Source organism: Paramormyrops kingsleyae, chromosome 1 (genome assembly GCF_048594095.1).
Source record: "Paramormyrops kingsleyae isolate MSU_618 chromosome 1, PKINGS_0.4, whole genome shotgun sequence".
Classification (NCBI taxonomy): Eukaryota; Metazoa; Chordata; class Actinopteri; order Osteoglossiformes; family Mormyridae; genus Paramormyrops; species Paramormyrops kingsleyae.
Genome location: NC_132797.1, coordinates 29,397,514 through 29,417,361, shown reverse-complemented (window position 1 = coordinate 29,417,361; position 19,848 = coordinate 29,397,514). Strand labels below are relative to the sequence as shown.

Here is a 19,848-nt window from a genome sequence, read left to right as displayed (position 1 = left end):
CTGGTGGGGGGGGAATATGCACACGTGTCCACTCCAGACACATGCCTGACGGATTTGTCATGACTGCCAGCACTCCGAGGCATGGGGACACACCCTGAACACCCCCAGATCCGCCATCTGTGTTTGGGATCTGCACGCTGGCCCCTCCCCATACCCAAGCAGGACATTTCCTCAAATATGGAAAAAGACCAGGGGGAAACAACGCACAAAAGAAAATAGCACACTTCTGTATGTGCGTGGTGATTCATTTTACTATTAAAAAGCTGTATTTTCTTATAACTGAGCATAGGCGGAGAAACGGAAGATTCTTAGGATTCCTCCCCAGGTCGCGTTCCTCCCGGAGACGGGAACGCCTCTCCCCGACGCTCCACACCCGCGGCTCGGAAAACGGCACGTGTGCCTCAGCTGCGGGCTACGGCTCCATTTCCGTATCCCAGGGAAATATTCACGGCAACTTCGTAACAAGCGAGAGGGTCCCAGACCGACCTCACGCACTTCCTCCGCCATAAGTCACCCCTAATGCACACTTGAATTGTATCCAGAACTTTCTGTGGGCTTTCCGGGTCTTCCTCACAAACAGGGCTAGTTAACCCATTACGTGACCTCCTTGGGCACCATCTTCAGGGGGTCATCAGTAGTGAAGCTTGTCTGGGATTCCATGTGGGCTTCTACAGCACGGCTCACAGACATCCACGGAGAAGTTCCATTCGCGTTGGGCAACGCGGTGGTTAAACCACGACTAATCCCATTGGCTGGGCCTGGGCACAAGGCTGGCCTATCACCAGTCAGGAAGACGGGACAGTCATACTTAACAGAACCATCAGAGTCAAACAAGGTCCCAGGCAGCAACCTAAATGTAAATAGGCAGAAGGTCTGAAGCCAGCTAAGCTAGACCAAATGGGGCACTTTTAAGGGTGTGGCACTTTAAAAAAAAAAAAAAAAAAGCAAAAATACAGTAAATTGGGTACAAAGTTCAAGAACGAGTGAGAGGAAAACAGCAATGAATTAACTGGTCAGACGCAGTGAGTCACTAAAATCTACAGGCTCTGTGGGCTGGACGGCCGGCTAGCCAGGAGATGGTGGCATTGGTGTTTTCCATATAAACAACCAATGGGTACAGTCCCCAAGTGCTTTCCAGACTGGCCACCGTGCCACGCCCTTCCACGCTTGCCATGGAAACAGAGTCCAGTTTGTTTGTGTGTCTGACACCATGGTCACCCGCCGGAGGATAACCACCCACCCCAGCCCAGGACCTCGGGGATGCCGGGATGCTGGTGGGAGGTGGTGCACGCCGTCCCACACGGCGCTGGGGCTCCCAGCCAGATCAATGCACCCAAGAAAGCAGCCAGAGTGTTTCACTCACTGCTGAGCCAGAGCCAAGGTAGGGCCATGGGTACGAAGAGAGAGGCGTGGCTGTAAGAAGCCAAAAATGCCATGTCTCCCCAGACGGGAAATATCAGGGCATCGTTTAAAAGTGAAAGCGGGGATCTTTTCAGAAGCAGAGGGATGGGTCTCTGCTGACCAGGCCCAAAGCTGCACCTGCATCGAGGTCATATAAGCCCTGCCCACGCCCACAGGTACCATCAGGGAGACGTGAAAGTGAGATCAGTATAATTTATGTTTGCAGAGCTAAACCGTGACCCCACCCAAGCATGCCTGTCAAGAGGAAGCCATTCAGCTGTGATGGAAATTCTGTATGGAATCATGCTTGGGAGATGTGAGGTTTCCGCAGCTGAGGGAAAAGGAGAGTGATAAAACAATGGGATGTCTGTGAGGGAGGGGCCACCACACCTCCTCACACACTTGACCTGCTCCTGCTCACTCAAAAACAGACTGTTTGTAAGTATCAAGAAGGGGGTTGGTTTCAACAGCCCGTTTCTGTTTCAGACAGGCTGCAACTACCTGGGGAAAGCATTTCCAACCTCAAGTCTGATAAACACTCCCGTTCCCTCTTCAGAAGAACTCTGAGGACTGGTTCCATCATCATATGAACGCAGAGAACCTCCGTGCACATGACCCAAAATGAGCCGAATAGCAAATCGGCCACAAGGGGCACGGTTCACCTGCATGAGGGATGTCAGCGCCAGGAAAATGGGGGGGGGGTTGCTGAGCCCCCCGAAAAACGAGGAGCCTGTTTAAGGCAATGCCAACCAGGCACTCATGTTTATAAATAACCAGCAAACTTGCATTAGCAAGACACACTGCAGATGAAACGTATTAGCCCATGTGTGCGTGCGTGCATTTATGTGTCTGTGTGTGTGTGTGTCTGTCTGTGTCTGTGTGTGTCTGTGTGTATGTGTCTGTGTGTGTGTGTGTGTATTATGTTTAGATTACATCTGAATGGAGCGAGCTCAGGTTGTGAAGAGCGAAGCCTCTGGCTGGCAGCAGCTCGCAGGGACACTTTGCAGCACAGGAGCTCGGGTCGGCAGTGGGCCGGACAGGCAGCGGGGTGGCCGGGCCCCTGGGGGAACCCTAACCTAGCAAGGGAAGGGAGGAAGCCCAGTGGCACTGCGGGGGACCGGCCCAGGGACAGATGGCCGTCCCACACTAGCTGCTGAGGACGGCCACCAGGTAGCTGTGGGTCAGCAGCTTAACACGGGTGACAAGGTACAAGCACAAGTGGGCAAACAAGACTAGGAGCCATTAATGCATTAGCATCAAGACGCTGAAGCCTAAACTGGGGAGTCACACCCCCCCCCCCCCGGCTAAGCAGAGGGCCTCTGGGAAGCTCCATTTACTTGATTCACTATGGATCTACATTTGTTCGTACAGCGGTCTAACACGTGAAACACTTTCAGTAAGACAACACACACACACACACACCCCCCCCACAGAGGAACTAAGTCACTGAAATGTCCAACTGCACCCCACCAAGGTATCCAAGTTTCAGATGGGCCTCAGTCCCCCCGCATACAGGAATCAGCCTTTTTCCCTGAAAAGCGAGTGGATAATTCAGACGGACACCAAAACCGCCAAGAGTCGCCGTTGTCACAAGGGGCAGGTTTTTCTGGCCTGTCCTGCTGCAAGTGTCCCAGCATGCAGTGGCAAAAGAGGCAAGCATGTTTAGTATTAGTTTATCGTATCAGCTGATCGGGTCTCTGTAGGCAGCGCTAAATCTGATCAGCTGTGACATGGGGGGGTGGGGGTCTGTGACCTTGGAGCTGCGGGGGGCTCGGCCCGCCCTGACCATCCAGCTGGCACTGAAATCAGACGGGAACGAAGAACGGCAGTGCAGTGGGCACCAGCGCAGGGCAGATGGGAGCAGGATCACCAGAGCAGGGCGACACGCGGAGGGAGGAAGGAACGTTCTGGAAGATTAATCCTTTTAGTGGCGAGGCTGTGCCTGCTTGATCCAGAAATGACGAAGCGGCCTGGGTGACATAAGGACCTACTGGATATCGCCCTGGCTGCTGGGCACAGACAGGGGGCGCTAAACAAGTGCCCATGCAGAAAGGCGTTACAAGGGGGCCATCATGACAAATAACTCAATCCCTGACCCCGAACCACACTCATCGTATTTAAATCAATTCTATGTCATATGTTCCCTCTGCAATGTGACGCAGATCCTCTGATACGGTACTGAACTCTTAAAAAATGTGAAGAGGGAAATTAAAATGTAAATACTGTATGTAAGAACAATGTGACAGGGCCGGTCGCCTGTCACTCAAACCTGACGGGCGATTCAGCTTGCAGGAAGCCCCTCCCAACTGAATGTGAGGAACCAATAGATATAGCTGTGGGGGTGGTTACCACATGCCCATTCCAGTCTCACAGATGGCAGGGAGGATGGCATGCAGATCATGTCAGACTCGCCGCAAAGCTCCCAATATAGATGAGGGCAACCAAAACAAACAAACAAAAAATAAATAAACGTGGTTTCCAAAAACACAAGGTCAAGCCTGTTTTCAGTTAGCCTGCCGCTAATGATGGACAGTGGGCCGTCACCAACAGCCTCTGGGACGACAGACAGACTCTGAGGGAGGCGGACAGAGATGGGCAGAGCCAGCGTACACAGCCAGGAGACTGAGGACCTCACTGCCAGCTACAGGCCCACATTCAAATCAGCCCTGAACCAGACATGGGCCACCCGCACACCAGGCCCAGTAGAATATAACCAAACACAGACACAGGACCGTAAAAACCGGTCAAAACCAGTGAAAGCAAGGTCAGGTTAAGCGCAACATCCTGCTCCCAAATGTCCGAGAAGCATCATAAGAGATCTGAAAAGCTTCCAAACCTTGGTGCGATCTGACCAGGAAACTGGTCGCACCTTTTAAAAGCCCCCCTCTGTAAATCTGAATCCCCTTTCTCCCATCCCAAGCAAAGTTGTACAGTGACTCGAACCTGTTCACTTCAGGCCAAGCATTCCTCCAACTTGAGGAGTCCAGGCAGTAACATCTGGAAGCAGCCTGAGCAGCAGTGCCCTAAATCATCTCGCGCTCCACAGCCGAAGCTGGCGTGAGTAACGCCCTGTGGAGAAAGCCAGCCGGCTTCGATTCCACATGGGGCCCTCAACGCGGGGCCGCGACATAAACCCTACCACTGTCTGGCATGGCGGCTGTCATTAAACCCTGTGAATGTGGGCGCTGCCCCAGGCTGAGAAAGAATGAGACAGAGGAAAGCAGAGAGGGAGGAAGCGTCAGGGAGACAGGTGAGCGCAGGCAGAGAGAGAAAGAGAGAAGAGAGGGGAAGACAGTGAGAGACAGGAAGACAGACAGGGAGAGCAAGAGACAGGCAAAGACACAGGCAGGGGGAGAGAGGCAGACAAACAGAGACAGAGAGGCAGACAGACAGAGGCAAAGAGAGACAGGCAGGGAGAGAGAGAGACAGGCAAAGACACAGGCAGGGGGAGAGAGGCAGACAAACAGAGAGAGAGGCAGACAGACAGAGGCAAAGACACAGGCAGGGGGAGAGAGAGACAGGTTGTGATCTTTAGAAAAATGACTTTTACAAGAGCAGGACCCTTCTCTTCCCACATCTTCTTAAAGTGTGATCAGCACCTTTTACCTGAGCCAGAAGGCCACGTTCTAAAGGGCTGAACAACGTGGCAGGAATTTTGCAAAGGAGCACGATGACACAAATGCTGAGCTCCACCTTGCAACCCAAACAAACCTCCACAATCGGCATAATGATTATTTGGCTCATTGACAATCAACAGAGCAAACATACTGTTTTAGTTAACTATTCTATGGTGGGGGGGGGGACTTCAAACTACTATTTGATGTTCATTAAGAACGCTCTTAAAGCCAGACATATTAGACAAGTCACAGGCAGGCCAGGAGAAACTTAGACTTGCGTCAGAATTAATACCTTCTGGAAAATTCCACAGCTGTCGCTTAGCGCATCAATGCATGGTCATGGGAGGGGTGAATGGACGGATTATTGGCACGCTGAGCCACGGGCCAGGCAACACCGCCCAACAAGTCCAATGGGAGAGGGTGAAGTCATGGGGGGGGGGGGGGGCAGATATAGATTCGGGTGTAATGCACCACACCCAGGCATCAGCTCTTGGCGGGACCTATGAGCAGCATCAGCTCAGAGATCTATGCAGTGGGATGCATGTAAGGGGGGGGGGGGGGGTTGGGGGCTTTGCAGCTGAACCTTTGACCAATCAAATCTACTGATTGAGGTGATGTTGTCATTGCACTACCTCTGTCCTGTGCTGCACAACCCTGCTGACAGGAGCCAGGAGCAAATCCCCCCCCCAAGGGGATGCAAACAAGAGGGGATGACAGGTGGAGCTTCTAGCTGACTTCAGGCTCCCCGCAAATACAGAAAGTCATTTCCACTGCTTGCCATTAACACAAGTAATCACAAGTTCACAAAGCAAAATCACAAATATTTACATTAATGGCAACCGTTCCCCTCGCTCCTCAAACCAAGGAGCCTGGGCAGGGGGGGGTCGGAAACCTTGGACCGACAACCAGCAGGGGGCAGGAGAGCACAGCTCTGGGTCCTTACCACTTTATTACACTGCTTAAGGATGTAACTAGTGAGGCAATTAATGCACAAAAACACACAATGATAACAATTAGAAGCAAATGAGGAAGAGCGGTTTAGCTAGACTAAAAAAGCATTTCAGGTGGCCTTGGGGGGGTTGAGGGGTATATATGTGAAGCGGATAGAACCACACAAAACAGCCTTCATCACGCTGGAGCCGACCCAGGCCACAGAGGAGACGCTGTCGGTGGAAAACCGTGCCTTTGCAAACCTGAAGACAAACATTCCTCTATATGTGTGTGTATATATGTGGGCATTCACAGCCAGGCAGAGAGTACACATGTGCATGCACACTTCCTGGGGGTCAGGTCACTTTCTGTAAGAGCTGGGGAGGGACATAATGGAGAACGGAGAGGGGGGGGCACAAATCCAGAGAGCAGCCCACACACACGAATCGGCACTCGTCCATGCCAGTGCCGAAACACAAACATACAAGTAAGAGTGACACACACAGTGACAGTTTAACATTATATTAAACATAAATATGACACCTAACTGAAGAGTCTGCCAGTTATTTATGCCACAGGTCCCATTTTCACATGACTAAAGACACGTATGCCTCCCATTGGATGTTATATCGTACCTGCAGGTCACGCGCATGGAAGCTGACTTTGAACAGACTGGCCAGATGCAAGCGTTTGATCAACAGCTGGTGGTGAGCGGGATGATGTCACTCTGAGGTCATGTGACTGGAACGCGTGACCTTTCTCCCTTGCCGGGGTCATAGCCGGGATGGGACACGGGGTCCGGGGGGGAGGGACGTCACGTGCCGTAACCGGACCCCACCCCGTCCCAGCTGCGTGGCGTCTCAGTGCTGATCACCACCACCCCCCCCCCCCCCCGCCTCCCCGAAATCGCGTGTGGAGACAGGAAATACTATCAGAGTGACGGTCGCATGACACGGGTGCCAAAAAGCAGCACGGAGAGATGAAAATAAAAACACATGCAAAGCAGATTCAAGCTCACACACACACAGGCTTCCTGACGCATCTGCAGCAATATACACATCATGCACGCACATGCTCAAATTCCTCCTTTGGAAGAGACGCACTTTAATCCCTTTAACAACTGCCATTACACAAATCGTTAGCACGCCCGCTAACACACTGGCACCTCCGAGCGCCCAGTCTTCCCACGGCGCACCAGCAACGCCCAGCACGCTATGCTCTGGTACGCCGCGCATAACCAATTAACACCCGTTTACAGAGACCCTCAGATTGTATGAGGAGATGTTGTTTTTGTATAGGCCAGCCTGCCGGAATGGAGAGATGCACGAATGAGACGCCGGCGCCGCGGTGACCTTTCCAGGGAGACACCACCTGGTACAGCCACCCCGCAGCATCACTGCCTCTCATGCACAGTCGTCATAGCAACAGCACCCCCCCAACCACACAGTGGGCCCGCTTTCTCATCAGCAGCAAACCCTGCCAGGGTCGCGCATCGGTGCTGAGGAGACCGGGAGCAGGGCAGCTTTATGAGACGGAGAGAGAGGTGGGACAGAGTGCCTGCAGTGCGTCAAAGCCGGCTTCACAAACAGAGACTGCGGCACAGAAAACACCAAACAAAACACAGCCGATACAACCAAAAGGATAAATGACAAAGGCCACCCGCCCCCCCCCAGAACAGGACAGAAATCCGGGCTCAGCGATGAGCGTTTGGCCAGCAAAGGCCACAGTCATCTTTATCAGGACCAGCTCAGGCAGCAAAAAAGGGGGTCCTGTCTCTAGAGCCCCACCCATGATTGAGGCCCCACCCCCAAGCCACCCCCAGAGCAATGCCCCACCCACAAACGGTCCCACCTCCAGAGTCCCCCTCATGAACAATGCCCCACACCAAGAAACTTACCCACGAATGATGCCCTGCCTACAGAGCCCCACCCTATCAAGATGGTACCCAACCCCAAACAATAACCTGCCCCGCTGGTGCCCCCCCAGCCACAGCCGCACCTCCTGCACTACATTTGCAGAACAAGGTTCTTCTCGAGCTGACACTGAAGAAACGCTGAGAGACGCATTCCTCTGTGAATCAGTGCTCTGTGGCAACTCGCCACCTGCACCTGTGCGGCTTTGGGGGAAGGGGGGGGGGGCGGGGGTTGTGTCAGCCGCAGGGGCGACACAACAAAGTGGCATGGCCGGCCATTGCCAGTGACTAGGGGCCGTGGGAAAGAGGGAAATGGAATTGCCAAGACTGTCTTCACGGATCCCCTTCCGGAAGCAGCTGCTCCGCCTCAGGGGCGATTCTGCAAGAACCCAGTTATTTCTTGCAGTTCCTCACACTGGCTGTGCAGACCAGAATACTGTTAAGGCTCTCCTGCACTACGGCAGCCTGCCCACCACTGCATCGATTTCTCAGTAATCACAGGGGAGTTACATAAAAGGCAGAATCTGCCAAAGCATCCAAGGTACTGACTGTGCAGGAGAAGCCAGCCTTCGCTGATCAGGGACCAGTTAACCAGGCGATGCAATAAGGACGCCAGGGACAGAAACACTGACTAGGCTGGACAGAAATGAAGGGTCTGGCTTTTCAAAGCGAGGTCACAGGCGCATTAGAACTGACCAGACGAGTCATACCAACAGGCTGCAGGCTCCTCCCCCCGCGTGTCAGAAAGGACCATTCACAGCTGCCGTCCACTCAGGCGGTGCATGCGAGTACGCGTGTCCCACAATACCACACCCCCTTCACCAGAAGAAGGGGGGCCCTAAACCCCCAAGCAGCCCCTCCAGGGGGGTGGCTCACTGCCTATAATCCCCACGAGCGAGGCGGGGGTGCGGGGGATCTCCGCAAGCAAGGGGGGGCTCCCCCGACGAGGCGGCCCACGGGGGTCCACACAAAGAAGCCAGCCGGCTGGCCTCACGGGGAGCAGGTGGACCAATTAAGCGGCGCTGGGCCTACAGATGTAACCAGAGAGCGGCCATAATTGGAGAGCTCAGCATTGGATCATGAATAATTAATACCTCCTCTCTAAGCATTCAATAAAACCTTGACAATACCCTTTGAGGGGGCAATCTCTGCTCTCGCATACACACTCGCTTAACCCAACATGCAGGAAAGGAGCACACACCCACCACCAAAGCTGCAGCAGTCCTACACACCCACTGCCCGTTTGACCCGCGGACCCGCCCACAGCGGACATCTTTGCCAGGTGCTCGCCCGTGAATATTTCACAACACTCCGCTGCAGCCGATACAGAGAACGACTCTCAAGAGGCCAGCGCCCCCACTGGCCCGCAGCCCCCCGTGGGCCAAGCACTAAACAGAGGGCCATCAGTTCAGTTCGGTATGCTCAGAATCTACGCGGCGGCTAAAATTAAGCCATGGGGGCGACGTGATGGGGGGGGGGGGGGGTAAATTAAAGATGGCACTGCATAGCTCCTACGGAAGATCACACAGCGTCGGGGGGGGGGGGGGGGGGTCATCCGGCAGACAATGAGCACAGTGTCAGAGATTTGGCGGGGTGGGGGGGAGGTCACATCACAGACCCAGCTTTGCACCAAACATGGCAGCCCCAAGCGGACACACAGACACACAGAGACACAGACATACAGAGAGAGATACAGACAGACACACAGAGACAGAGCCACAGACAGAGCCACAGACAGAGCCACAGACAGAGCCACAGACAGAGCCACAGACAGAGCCACAGACAGAGCCACAGACAAGACACAGAGAGAGACACAGAGAGAGACACAGACACATACACAGAGACACAGACACACATGCCCAGCATCTTTACACAGTTCAGGGTGCCACCCATAACTTCAACCGCGTTCAAGGACGGAATAAAGAACCATCCGGAATCAGATCGGAGCGACACAGGTGGAGGCAGGCAGGAGTGTGTGGGACACACTGCAGGTAGAGACCGGAACGGCGTCGCTGGGGGTTACATAACGCAGGACGGTGAGATGGGGGAAGTGCTCACAGGAAGCGACACTTACTCCGAACAGGAATCTATTAAAGATACAAAAGTGTAAGAACTAAGAATTAAAAGTTGTTTTTGGGTGGGTGGGGGCACACAAACCTCATTGTTCCAGGCGCAGTAGAGGTCGCAGATCGCATTCCAGTTGCGGTTGATCATGCGGTCCAGTACTTTCAGGTGAGCCATAACTGCAGAGCCAGGATGCCCTGCCCCCCCCCCCCACCCCCAGGAAGCAGGCGGCAAGGATGCCCGCTCAGAGGGCCAATCCCTACCTGCCCAGTGGGCGCCCCACGGCAGACAGGACCCCCCGATCCAGAAAGAACACCATCGGAAACCGAAGAGGCCAAAAAACAAACAGGACGGGGATGTAAACGGGACAGAGAGAGAGAGGGAGAGAGAGAGAGAGGGAGAGAGAGAGTGATGCAGTAGGAGAGGAGGAGGGAGCAGAGAGAGAGACAAGGAGGGATCGAGCGAGCGAGTCTGACTCAGCAGCACTGCAGAGGGGCTGCTTATTTTCAGAGCCCCCAGACCCACTGAGTCACCTGCCGGGATGCTCGTCTAGTCGGTCCGGAGCTGCTGCATCGCTCAGGAGCGCCGCAGCGGGTGACGCCGGCCGGCGGGAGGGAGGGGACGCGATGTGGACGTTACCACGAGCCAACCGCTGGAGCCAGCGTCATACCGGGGATGCAGTGTCGTCAGAGCTTCCCTCCCCCTCGGAGCCGTGGCAGCAGAGCCACGGAGTCGCCGGCAAAGAGGGTGGCAGACAAGCGGTGCAGAGCCGCTTCAAATGCCGCAATGTTTACGGTGCCAGCCGAAATCGCTCATGGAGTCGGTTACCACGCCAGGTCTGCTGGGAGGAGAAACCCCCCGCAGGAATCGGCAGCCAGCCACGAGGGGCAGGGCACCGCGGCGCTGCCATCATTCCGGGATCACTGGTGGTTTGCCGGCCCAGATACCCGGCAGATGTCCAGTGAAAGCCCTTCCACTTCTGGGAAAAGGGGGAGGAGAGAAACCCACAAAGAAACCCTCCCCCGGCTTCAGGACATGGGTTCTAAACAGTGGGGACTGATTCTCTAATCAATCATGTGCACATGCAACGTATATATCTCATTTAATTATAAAATTGTTAATAATAAAAACACACAAAAATCAGTTAAATGACTAAAACTCCACAGCCTTGTGAAGGCGGGCGGGTCTCCGTTCCTAAGAGAGAACAGAGCCGTAAGTGAGCAGAAGCAGAGCACCATAATCAGGGGCTTGGCCGTGACGCGGATCGATGGGTCCGTGGCGCCAATTCACACCCGATAGGGTGCAGGAGCACTTTAGAACGGGAGGGAGGGAATGAGAAGCCTGCCCAGGGGTCCAGGAGGGACCCCCCCAGCCCAGCAAAGGTCCCGAAGTCAGACCCCGCTCAGCATGCCTGTAGTATCCATGGATGCCCTCAAGGGGGCACTGCGCACAGAGGGAATTTCAGAGCCATCACAGGCCATAAAACATGCCCCCAATCAACTCCCCACAAGAGAAGGCGGGGCCCATCGCTCCTGCGGCAACTGTGAATGGCCGGCTGCCGTCGCCATGCCAGTGACCCTCTGTACTTCAGAGGGGAGGGGAGGGGCAAACTCCAGTGGCCTGCCATGAGGGGGCTCATCTTCTGGTATGCGTAGTCGGGGAAACAAGCAGAGCACGGCAACAGCCAACAGGAGATGCCAGACAGCGCCGTCATTGGCTGCTCCATGACCCATCACCTTATACCCATAATGCCTTGTGGCATGACTTTTCTATGAAAGATCACAAAAGGAGGCGTGTCCTGATTTTACAACCCACATAGAAGTTACTACCAAGCATAAGAAGCATAAGAAGGCCGGCTACTTTGCAGCTGAGTTAGTATGTCTTAGTTTAGCTTTTATTGCAGTAAGGCGGAAAAAAAACAAGCCAAGAGGTACCATGGATAAGTTCGGCCCCCCATCTGGCCCACCTACAGAGGCTCCACCCCCATAGCAAAAGCACCGCCCCCTCAATAAAAATAGCCCTTCAGAAGGTCCACCCTCATAACAAAATTGAATTAGTCAAAAAAAAAAAAAAAAAACAGCAAGGCATGCTGGTTGGCCGGGGATTAATGTAGAGATTTCTGGGAACAGCCAGGACGACGCCCTAAAGGAGACTTATGGGTGACAATGCTATAAAAAATGACTATACAAGGTCCAGAATGGGTCAGTACCAACCCATCCAACCCTCCCCTCCACAAGGCTTCATACTCTTTCCCCATCTTGCTCAGAAGCTCAATATTTGACAAAAAAAACCTTCTGGGCCAGAAAGTAACAGAGGAACTACATGACTCATCCAGCGTGGCAGGAGTGTAGAAGGAAGAAGCCCTACTGGGCAGTGGTGGGTTAGGGAAACACGCTTGTAATTGAAAGATTGCTGGTTCAAATCCCCGACCAGCAAGGTACCACTGAGGTACCCTGAGTTAACTGCCCGACCCACAATGTCACATATGGGTTAAATGCAGATGACACATTTCATTGTTGTGTACTATGATGTTACAGATCCCTTGTTCAAGGACCCTACAGTGGGGGACCTAACATTTCCTTGAGGTCATCACCAGGCACCACCACCACCCCCCAACAAGGTCATACCTCCCCTGTTTCAGATCTCAAGATGACAGCAGGGGACACTAGTGCAGAACCAAGTTGGTGAGGCCAATGGGGACCCCAGAGGGTACCTCAAGTAGCTATCAGAAAGAGACTGGCATCATCCATTACCACAGAGACCAGAAGCTAGCAGGATGTGACTCCCGTAAAGACCTGAACCAGGACAGCTATCCCGAAGAGCCTCTCCCCAGAACTCCCTCAGCTCACACGCCCTTGGTTGCGTGACCCCTCCCCCCCCCAGACATAGCCTACTTTGCTCTCACATGCAGTGAAGCTGCCTCACCACACCCCTCCCAGCTGGGAGATATGTCTAGCTCTCAGTGGCCTAATACAATTCCCAGCATGCACCCACATGCCAATCCAGGCTACTCTTAGCTTTCCATTGCACCAAGGGATTCTGGGAAATAGAGTTTTTTTAAGGCTCCAAAAGGCTGATACAAGGTGCCATCCACCTCCACAACAAACGTGGAAAATTTTCCAGTAAGCAATTCTTTTTCCAAACCCAGAGTCATTCCCCCATTCAACATGTGCATCACACAATTTCCTTAACTGTTTTCAACTGTTTTGAGAGGAATTCCCTCAAGAATGTTCTTTATATGCCCCTAACTAAAATGAGGAAACCAGCTTCAGCATCCCTGTCTATTAAAAATTAAAAGCTAATTAATGGCTCTCATTGCTGGGCACCCTTATGTTGCAAAATTATTGCAATTTTGAAGATAATTAAAAAATAAAAATAAAAAAGATCAGAGCAGATGGGGAAGCCCCCCTGCCCCACACACGGCATTATACAGATGAAGAGTAGTCGCATAGTTAACTGGAAATGAAACGCGGGATTTTCCGGCCTGGGCCCGTTTGGGCTCATTAAGGCTGTGTCAGGTGGACAGGCGGCCGCAGTGCACGGGGTTAAATGGGGAATCTGCTGTGGCGGCATGGCTGTAAACACGAGCTGCACCGGTAACACATTTTGAGGTCCGAGAAGGGGGATGGGCTCTGAGAGGGTGGGGCATGTAACAGGGACCCAGAGCTGGGGGGGGGGGCGCAATTCTAATGACTGGGAGCAGCTGGCTCCAAATTACTCTCCACCATCCCCCCCCGGGACACCATGCAAAGGGAGCGGCTGTAAGGGGGGGGGGTGCCCTGGGAGACCTGCTCATTAATGAGTACATGGGGGCAAGGGGGTGGGCTCTCAGCTATATTCACTACAAATGGCAGAGCAGGGTCTCCACCAAGAGAAAGACACACAGCTGGGGGGGGGGAGTACATTGGTCAAGCCACCCCAATGCCCCCTACAGTGCTCAGTCAACCACCCACAGATCCATCACCTAGTATGAGCAACCAAAGCTAGTTTGATCCCATGACTAGTGAGATTGCCAGTTCAGGCACGGCCGAAGCCTTAAGGTGGCCGTATAACTCACACCACAACCCAAGAGGGCGCAGAATGTTCCCAATGCAGCAGATCCACATACAGGGTGCAAATAATGCACAAGTCATTTTAATAAAACAGATGACAGCTCTTAAAATGGAAGCCACTCTCTTTATTAACACCCACTATGCATTTGCTAAGTCATGACATTCAGATCATGTGACGATACGGACAAGCCAATATGCCACTGTGTTGTGTGTCTTAGTATTTTACTTATTTGTACATTGTTAAAAATATACAAAATTTCCAAATCATAGTAAAATATATTTCATGTTCTCCATTACAGAGTATGATCTCTTGTCTCTAGCCGAAATGGCTTAAACGCCACAGATACACCAAGCGGCAGAGAAAGCTTCTGCTTTGCTCCAGTCCGGTCGTACACACACTGCTCCAGTCCGGTCGTACACACACACAGACACACACAAACAGACACACACACAAACACAGACACAGACACACACACACACACACACACACACACACACACACACACTCGGGTGATGTCGCCTCAAGCGTTTTCAGCAACGTTTCTCATTTCGGTGTAACACCAACGGACACCCTTGCTGTTATCAACTACTCTCTCTCCAGTTATTAGCAAAGCAAATGTTCCCAAGCCGCCGATTCTGACAGACTGTAACTAGGATTAGCCGTAGCAAACACACAGCCACAATTAACAATTCTGCCTCTGTCAAGAAATGTGTTCATTAATTTCATTGTGTGTACCAAACTGAAAATGATGTACCGAACGTGTATCCATGTACTGATAAATCCTCCTGTCAGAAGTGTCAATCATCACTTTGTCTGAATATAATGAATTTAACCCCATTTCCCTTTTTTTTTCTTCCTGCCCCTCTTAAACTTTAATTAAGGGAAGTTAGCCCCTTTTTCACACTTAATGAAAGTTACGGTGAATAACATAACCGGCGTCACCATGGTGTGTTTGGACCCGGACACGGTTTTACTTCATGCGTTACGTCAGACTTAACAAGCGTTTAGCTTTAATACTAGAAGTGATGTAAATAGGAAATGCAATCCATGGCAAACATTATACGGTTATAATATTTACCATTGACAGACTTAAACAAATAAACATATTTTTTTACAATATTTAAGTGCAAAGCATGCTGGTGACTGCATAATTAGTATGGCTGACCAGCCCTGTGGCGTCACATTTCTGTCACACAACCGTAGACTGTGGGTGGGATCCTAACAAACGAGAGGTTTTGACTGCAGGCCCTTCACATGCTGTGTGATGAAACGGTGCACCCCCAGTCTCAAACAGTCGGGCTTCCACAGCAAATTCTGAGGTGGAGGGGCTTCAAGATGAGGAAAGAAGAGGAATAAGTCAAATTAGAGAAAAACCCACATGAAAGGGAGGACAGTGGAACAGAAACGGATAGAACGTTACCGATTTCACATAACACGTGTGACTGAGATCACCTGGAAGCCACATGGGGTAGCTATAACAACAGCAACAACAAACAATAACGACAATAACTATATTTATAAGCAGCATGACCAAAGTACCAACTCAGAAACACGGCTGTTGGATCACCTGACCTGAAGGGCCCCCATGGGATGAGACATGACACACTGTAGATATCCCTAGGAACACCCTCCTGTGTGAAATCCCCCCCCTCCCCCCCACACCACCACCACCAATCAAACTACCAAAAAAAACAACACGTCTGCCATGACAGACGAACTCTAAATCGCGCTGAGAACATCAGATTATAAAGCCGGGGCTCGAGGAAGACCTCATCGACATCACCCCGGGGCTCGAGGAAGACCTCATCGACATCACCCCAGGGCTCGCACAGCACGGCTTGGACTTGAGTAAAGGCACACAGCAGATTAGAACACACAGAGAAAGACACCCCCCCCCCCCAAAAATAAATAAATGAAAAATGAGAACAGATCCAAAACACAAACCACACAAACTCATGGTGATCCCAGTTTTCATCAGAAAGACTAACAGCAACATCTTCCAGGATCAGAGGAGGAAACGTGCAGAAGATTCCATCTGACTGTAGCATCATGACCTTCAAGACTTTTTTTAATTATTAATGCCATTATACAAAGCAAACCATACTTTAGAATGAAATGCAGCTATATATTTTTTCATGAGAGCAGAATTAAGCACGCTGGGTGATGAATACACTAACCCCCACCACAACTCCCTCCCAGAGACTTATGGGATATACCCAACATCTGAAGCCCAGGACCGTGTTCCACTAAGCAGGATTCCTCAGTTGGTTAACTGAAACTATAAGTCATGATTGTCCAATAGGTAGGCTCTTTACCTAAAGTCTTACTGGAAGATCATTATTTCTAGCTTCAGTTAACCCAAGTAACTAAGAAATCCTGCTTCGTGGAATACCCCCCAGGTCTTCAACCGCGACGCTAATCACTACTGAGGAAGCAAAGCCCCCTTTTGCCACCACGTTTCCCGAACGCATACCCTAACTCCTGTCAGGTGGACGATTAAACCCAGAATTTCCCATTTTCCCCCGACGATGACGTAATAATGCAGTCCCACGGCTCCTCGACCTTTCCGACATCTGAATCCCCGTCCCGCTACAAACTGTCACCTCGGTTAGAAGTGAAATTCACAGCCAGGTGCCTCCGAGTGCTTCCCTAACAGGGTACAGATGTCTTACCCACCTTGCAAATTCAGTGAATATACGCAACATCTCAAAGAATGTCCATTTACCGTTAACGGCCAATACAGCCCGATCACTCTTTATTCTCAAGCACTGCGAGTGCATCACACATCCGAATAACGAAACGGAAACCCCACAAGGGCGAAACTTTGAGACGTGGACAACATCGATGGGTAAAAGCAACCTCAGTGGGGTAAATCACGGAGAGAGTCTTTGGGCTGGGAAGGGAATCGTAACATGGATAAAACTCGGGCTGGTTTCAGAAAGGAAATAAAACCATCTTACAAAAACCGAGACCAAAATACTTCAACACGGAATTTTAAAATGTATGTGGGCCATCCGAGGCAAGAGAGGGGAGAAAGCAGTACATTTTCCAACCAATGAGACCACGGCGCACTTCGCTGTATTCATGTCACGTTTCCATCAGAGGCGAAAATAAAAGCCGTTTCCAGGCCGTACACCTGCTCCGCAAATGCATGCCTCCGCCTGCTCCAGTTAAAATGAATTAAAACGTTAATTTTTCCAATCGATAGTCAACTAAAATGAGTATGCATTTATTTCAGCCCCCCGGGGGCAACGACCCTTAAATGAACCATTAAAAACAAAAATCCTGCACCCTCCGGCGCTGAATTTGCGGCTGCAGACACGCCGCGTTTCATGTCCATTTAGCTTCCCACGCGCGCCACCGATGGGCATTCCTTACCTTGGCGGGCGGGGACGCGCCAGAGCGCTTTCCCCCGTCATCTCGGTCCGGGGGCTCTGTCCAGCGTGTCGCCATTATTTCATTTCAAATCGCAGATCCTCCGGAGCCCGCATCGAAAAGGCAGAAAATAAAAAAATAACCAGATCCCAAAGCGAAGAATCCTTCAAGAAAATATTTTAATCCACACCGACTTCCGTCTTCATCGCATCGGTCAGGCAATTCTGCGATCAAATACAAAACCAAAGTTAGTCAAAGATTAAAAAAAAACTTTTCCGTACACTGTCCCAAAGCTGGTGAAACGGACTACCACGGGAAACTCCTTGTCTTATTTATTGCAATCACTTAGGGCTGTTTACTACATATTTACTTAATGTCAAACCAAGCCAATATTGACTGATCTGGCTATTATTTTGACGTAGAAACACCTACTCCCTGGGCAAATTAAAACTGATCTACATCGCTTTACAGAACCCGCAATGACTGTACATTAACTATTTTGTGTTTATTGTATGTATATATATATATATATATATATATATATATATATATATATATATACATATATATATATATATATATATACATATATATATATATATATATATATATATATATACACACACATATATATATATATATATATATATATATATACACACACACACACACACACACACACACACACACACAATAACATAAAATATACAGGATTTCAATTAACATATGTGAAAATGTGATGCAAAACGAAATCCTCTTGAATGTGTATTTTTGACTAATGTTTTAAAGGATATTTACCTGTTTTCCCTAATAAAAAGTCCCTTTATTCTGCATGCCACACTATCTTCTAGCAAAGCGTCCTAAACCCAGTGACCTCCCCTGATCTACCGCTTATTCCCTCTGCTCCATTCAGAGTGCCACCTCAACTCGGAAAGGGACTTAAATAATTAAATACTGGCAAAACTTTAGTAGCAACAATTGCCATGATAGATGGCGATCTAGTAGCTCAGCTTATTCGGGATGAATGCAGGCTGGATCTCGCGTAGTGTTTTCCAGTCGCATACAAAGGGCCTATGTCAGGCTTTTTTTATTTATTTAGTACGATTGATATTTTTGTAGCATACTAGCTGACCATATCTGGCTCCCCAATTACACGAAAGGCTACGGATTAACAGAGGAACCTTTCATGATCCGTAACGCTGCTGTAGCAAAGCCGCTTGACGGGTCAGATATCTCGACAGCTTGCCATCTTGCAGTATCAATAAAATGCACGTCGTTGACGACTGCCGTCTTTCTGCATCAACTTATTCCCGATTTCTGTTCCCCGTCCTAATTTTGACAATCGAGTCGAAACGTAGCGATACCAACCGCCGTGGCATGTGAACTGGTGGGGAGCGGAGGTGGTCAGAGCAGATCAGCCGTGCTAGGCAGAATGCGATCGGGTGAAGCAACCTACCTGCCGCAAATCCAAAGAAAAGACCGAGCAAGACTCCGGCGATCCACCTCCTCCCTCATCTTTACCCAAAACGATTTCATTCGGAGGGAAAAAATACAGCGGGCAGCGCCACCATTCTTCCCTCATCGGCCAAAGTTGCAGTGGTGATACATTGTTTCCCTGGCTGCCAGCACTGAATAATTTGTTTAAAAAAGCATCAATAATAATAAAAAGGAGAATACCAAACGACCCTCAGCTAGCGAACTACACAGCAAACAGACGCCCAGCGGCGCACATTTTGCATGCAATCACACAAGGATCCCAGTAAAGGAGCAGAAACTAACCTCTATATGCGTGTATATACTCCATGCGTGCTCTCCGTTGACGATCGCAGGATTTAAACAAAAAGTCATTTCCCAGAGTGTGCGCCTCCCCCCTCCTCCGCGCTGGATCGCACTGAGGGACACGCTAATCGACGGGTCCTTGCTGCCCCGCCCCTCGCCCCGTCTTCGACTCGGCTGCGCCGCTCTCACCCAATCACGTCCGAAATCGGTCGATTTGCATTTCAAACTCAGCCAACCGGAAGCCGCCTCGCTTGGCTAGCCTGGCCGATCAGCGGCGTAACCACGGGAGTTTGAAAGCGCTTTCACCTAGTTTATTAACCATTCCATTTGTAACGCGATTTCAGTCCCTTTTAACTACTGGAAAGAAATCAATATTACAGTTAATGTTTCAAACTCATGTCATGTTGTCCTGTAGACCTACTGTAAAATTCTAAGTAATACTACATTTTGGTCAACGAGGTGAAGGATAAGGACCTACTGGAAATGGTGAGCGATGGAGAAGTTCACTGCTGAGGGTTAGGGATTAGCTAGAGGACTTCAACCACATGTTTTTTATTTTTTATTTGAATGATTTTTAGTCAAATGAGATTGACAGGTTTCACATTATGTCGGAGCTATGCAAAGATAGGGTTCTCTGTCAATAAGTAAATAGGCTTTGATGTGAAAGTGAATAATGTTAATGATTAACGATACTGGCTAGCTTTGCCCCCAGCTGAG

At 50.7% G+C, this 19,848-nt stretch overlaps 1 protein-coding gene across 3 annotated transcripts in view; it reads right to left on the bottom strand.

The window, feature by feature from the left end:
* arhgap21a (Rho GTPase activating protein 21a) overlaps positions 1–19,267 on the bottom strand; it is a 60,810-nt gene extending 41,543 nt beyond the window's left edge. The window contains exons 1-3 of one of the 3 annotated variants that reach the window (XM_072713194.1): positions 19,132–19,264; positions 18,809–18,980; positions 17,356–17,576 (exon numbers count right to left, since the gene is read on the bottom strand). In XM_072713194.1, coding sequence (XP_072569295.1) covers positions 17,356–17,430 — 75 coding nt within the window. In that variant the 5' untranslated portion in view covers positions 17,431–17,576; positions 18,809–18,980; positions 19,132–19,264. Of the gene's footprint in view, positions 1–10,017; positions 10,111–17,355; positions 17,577–18,808; positions 18,981–19,131 lie in introns of those variants that run through there. The other 2 variants (XM_072713189.1, XM_072713184.1) reach the window with 2 other exon arrangements.
* Positions 19,268–19,848: the final 581 nt, after the last annotated feature.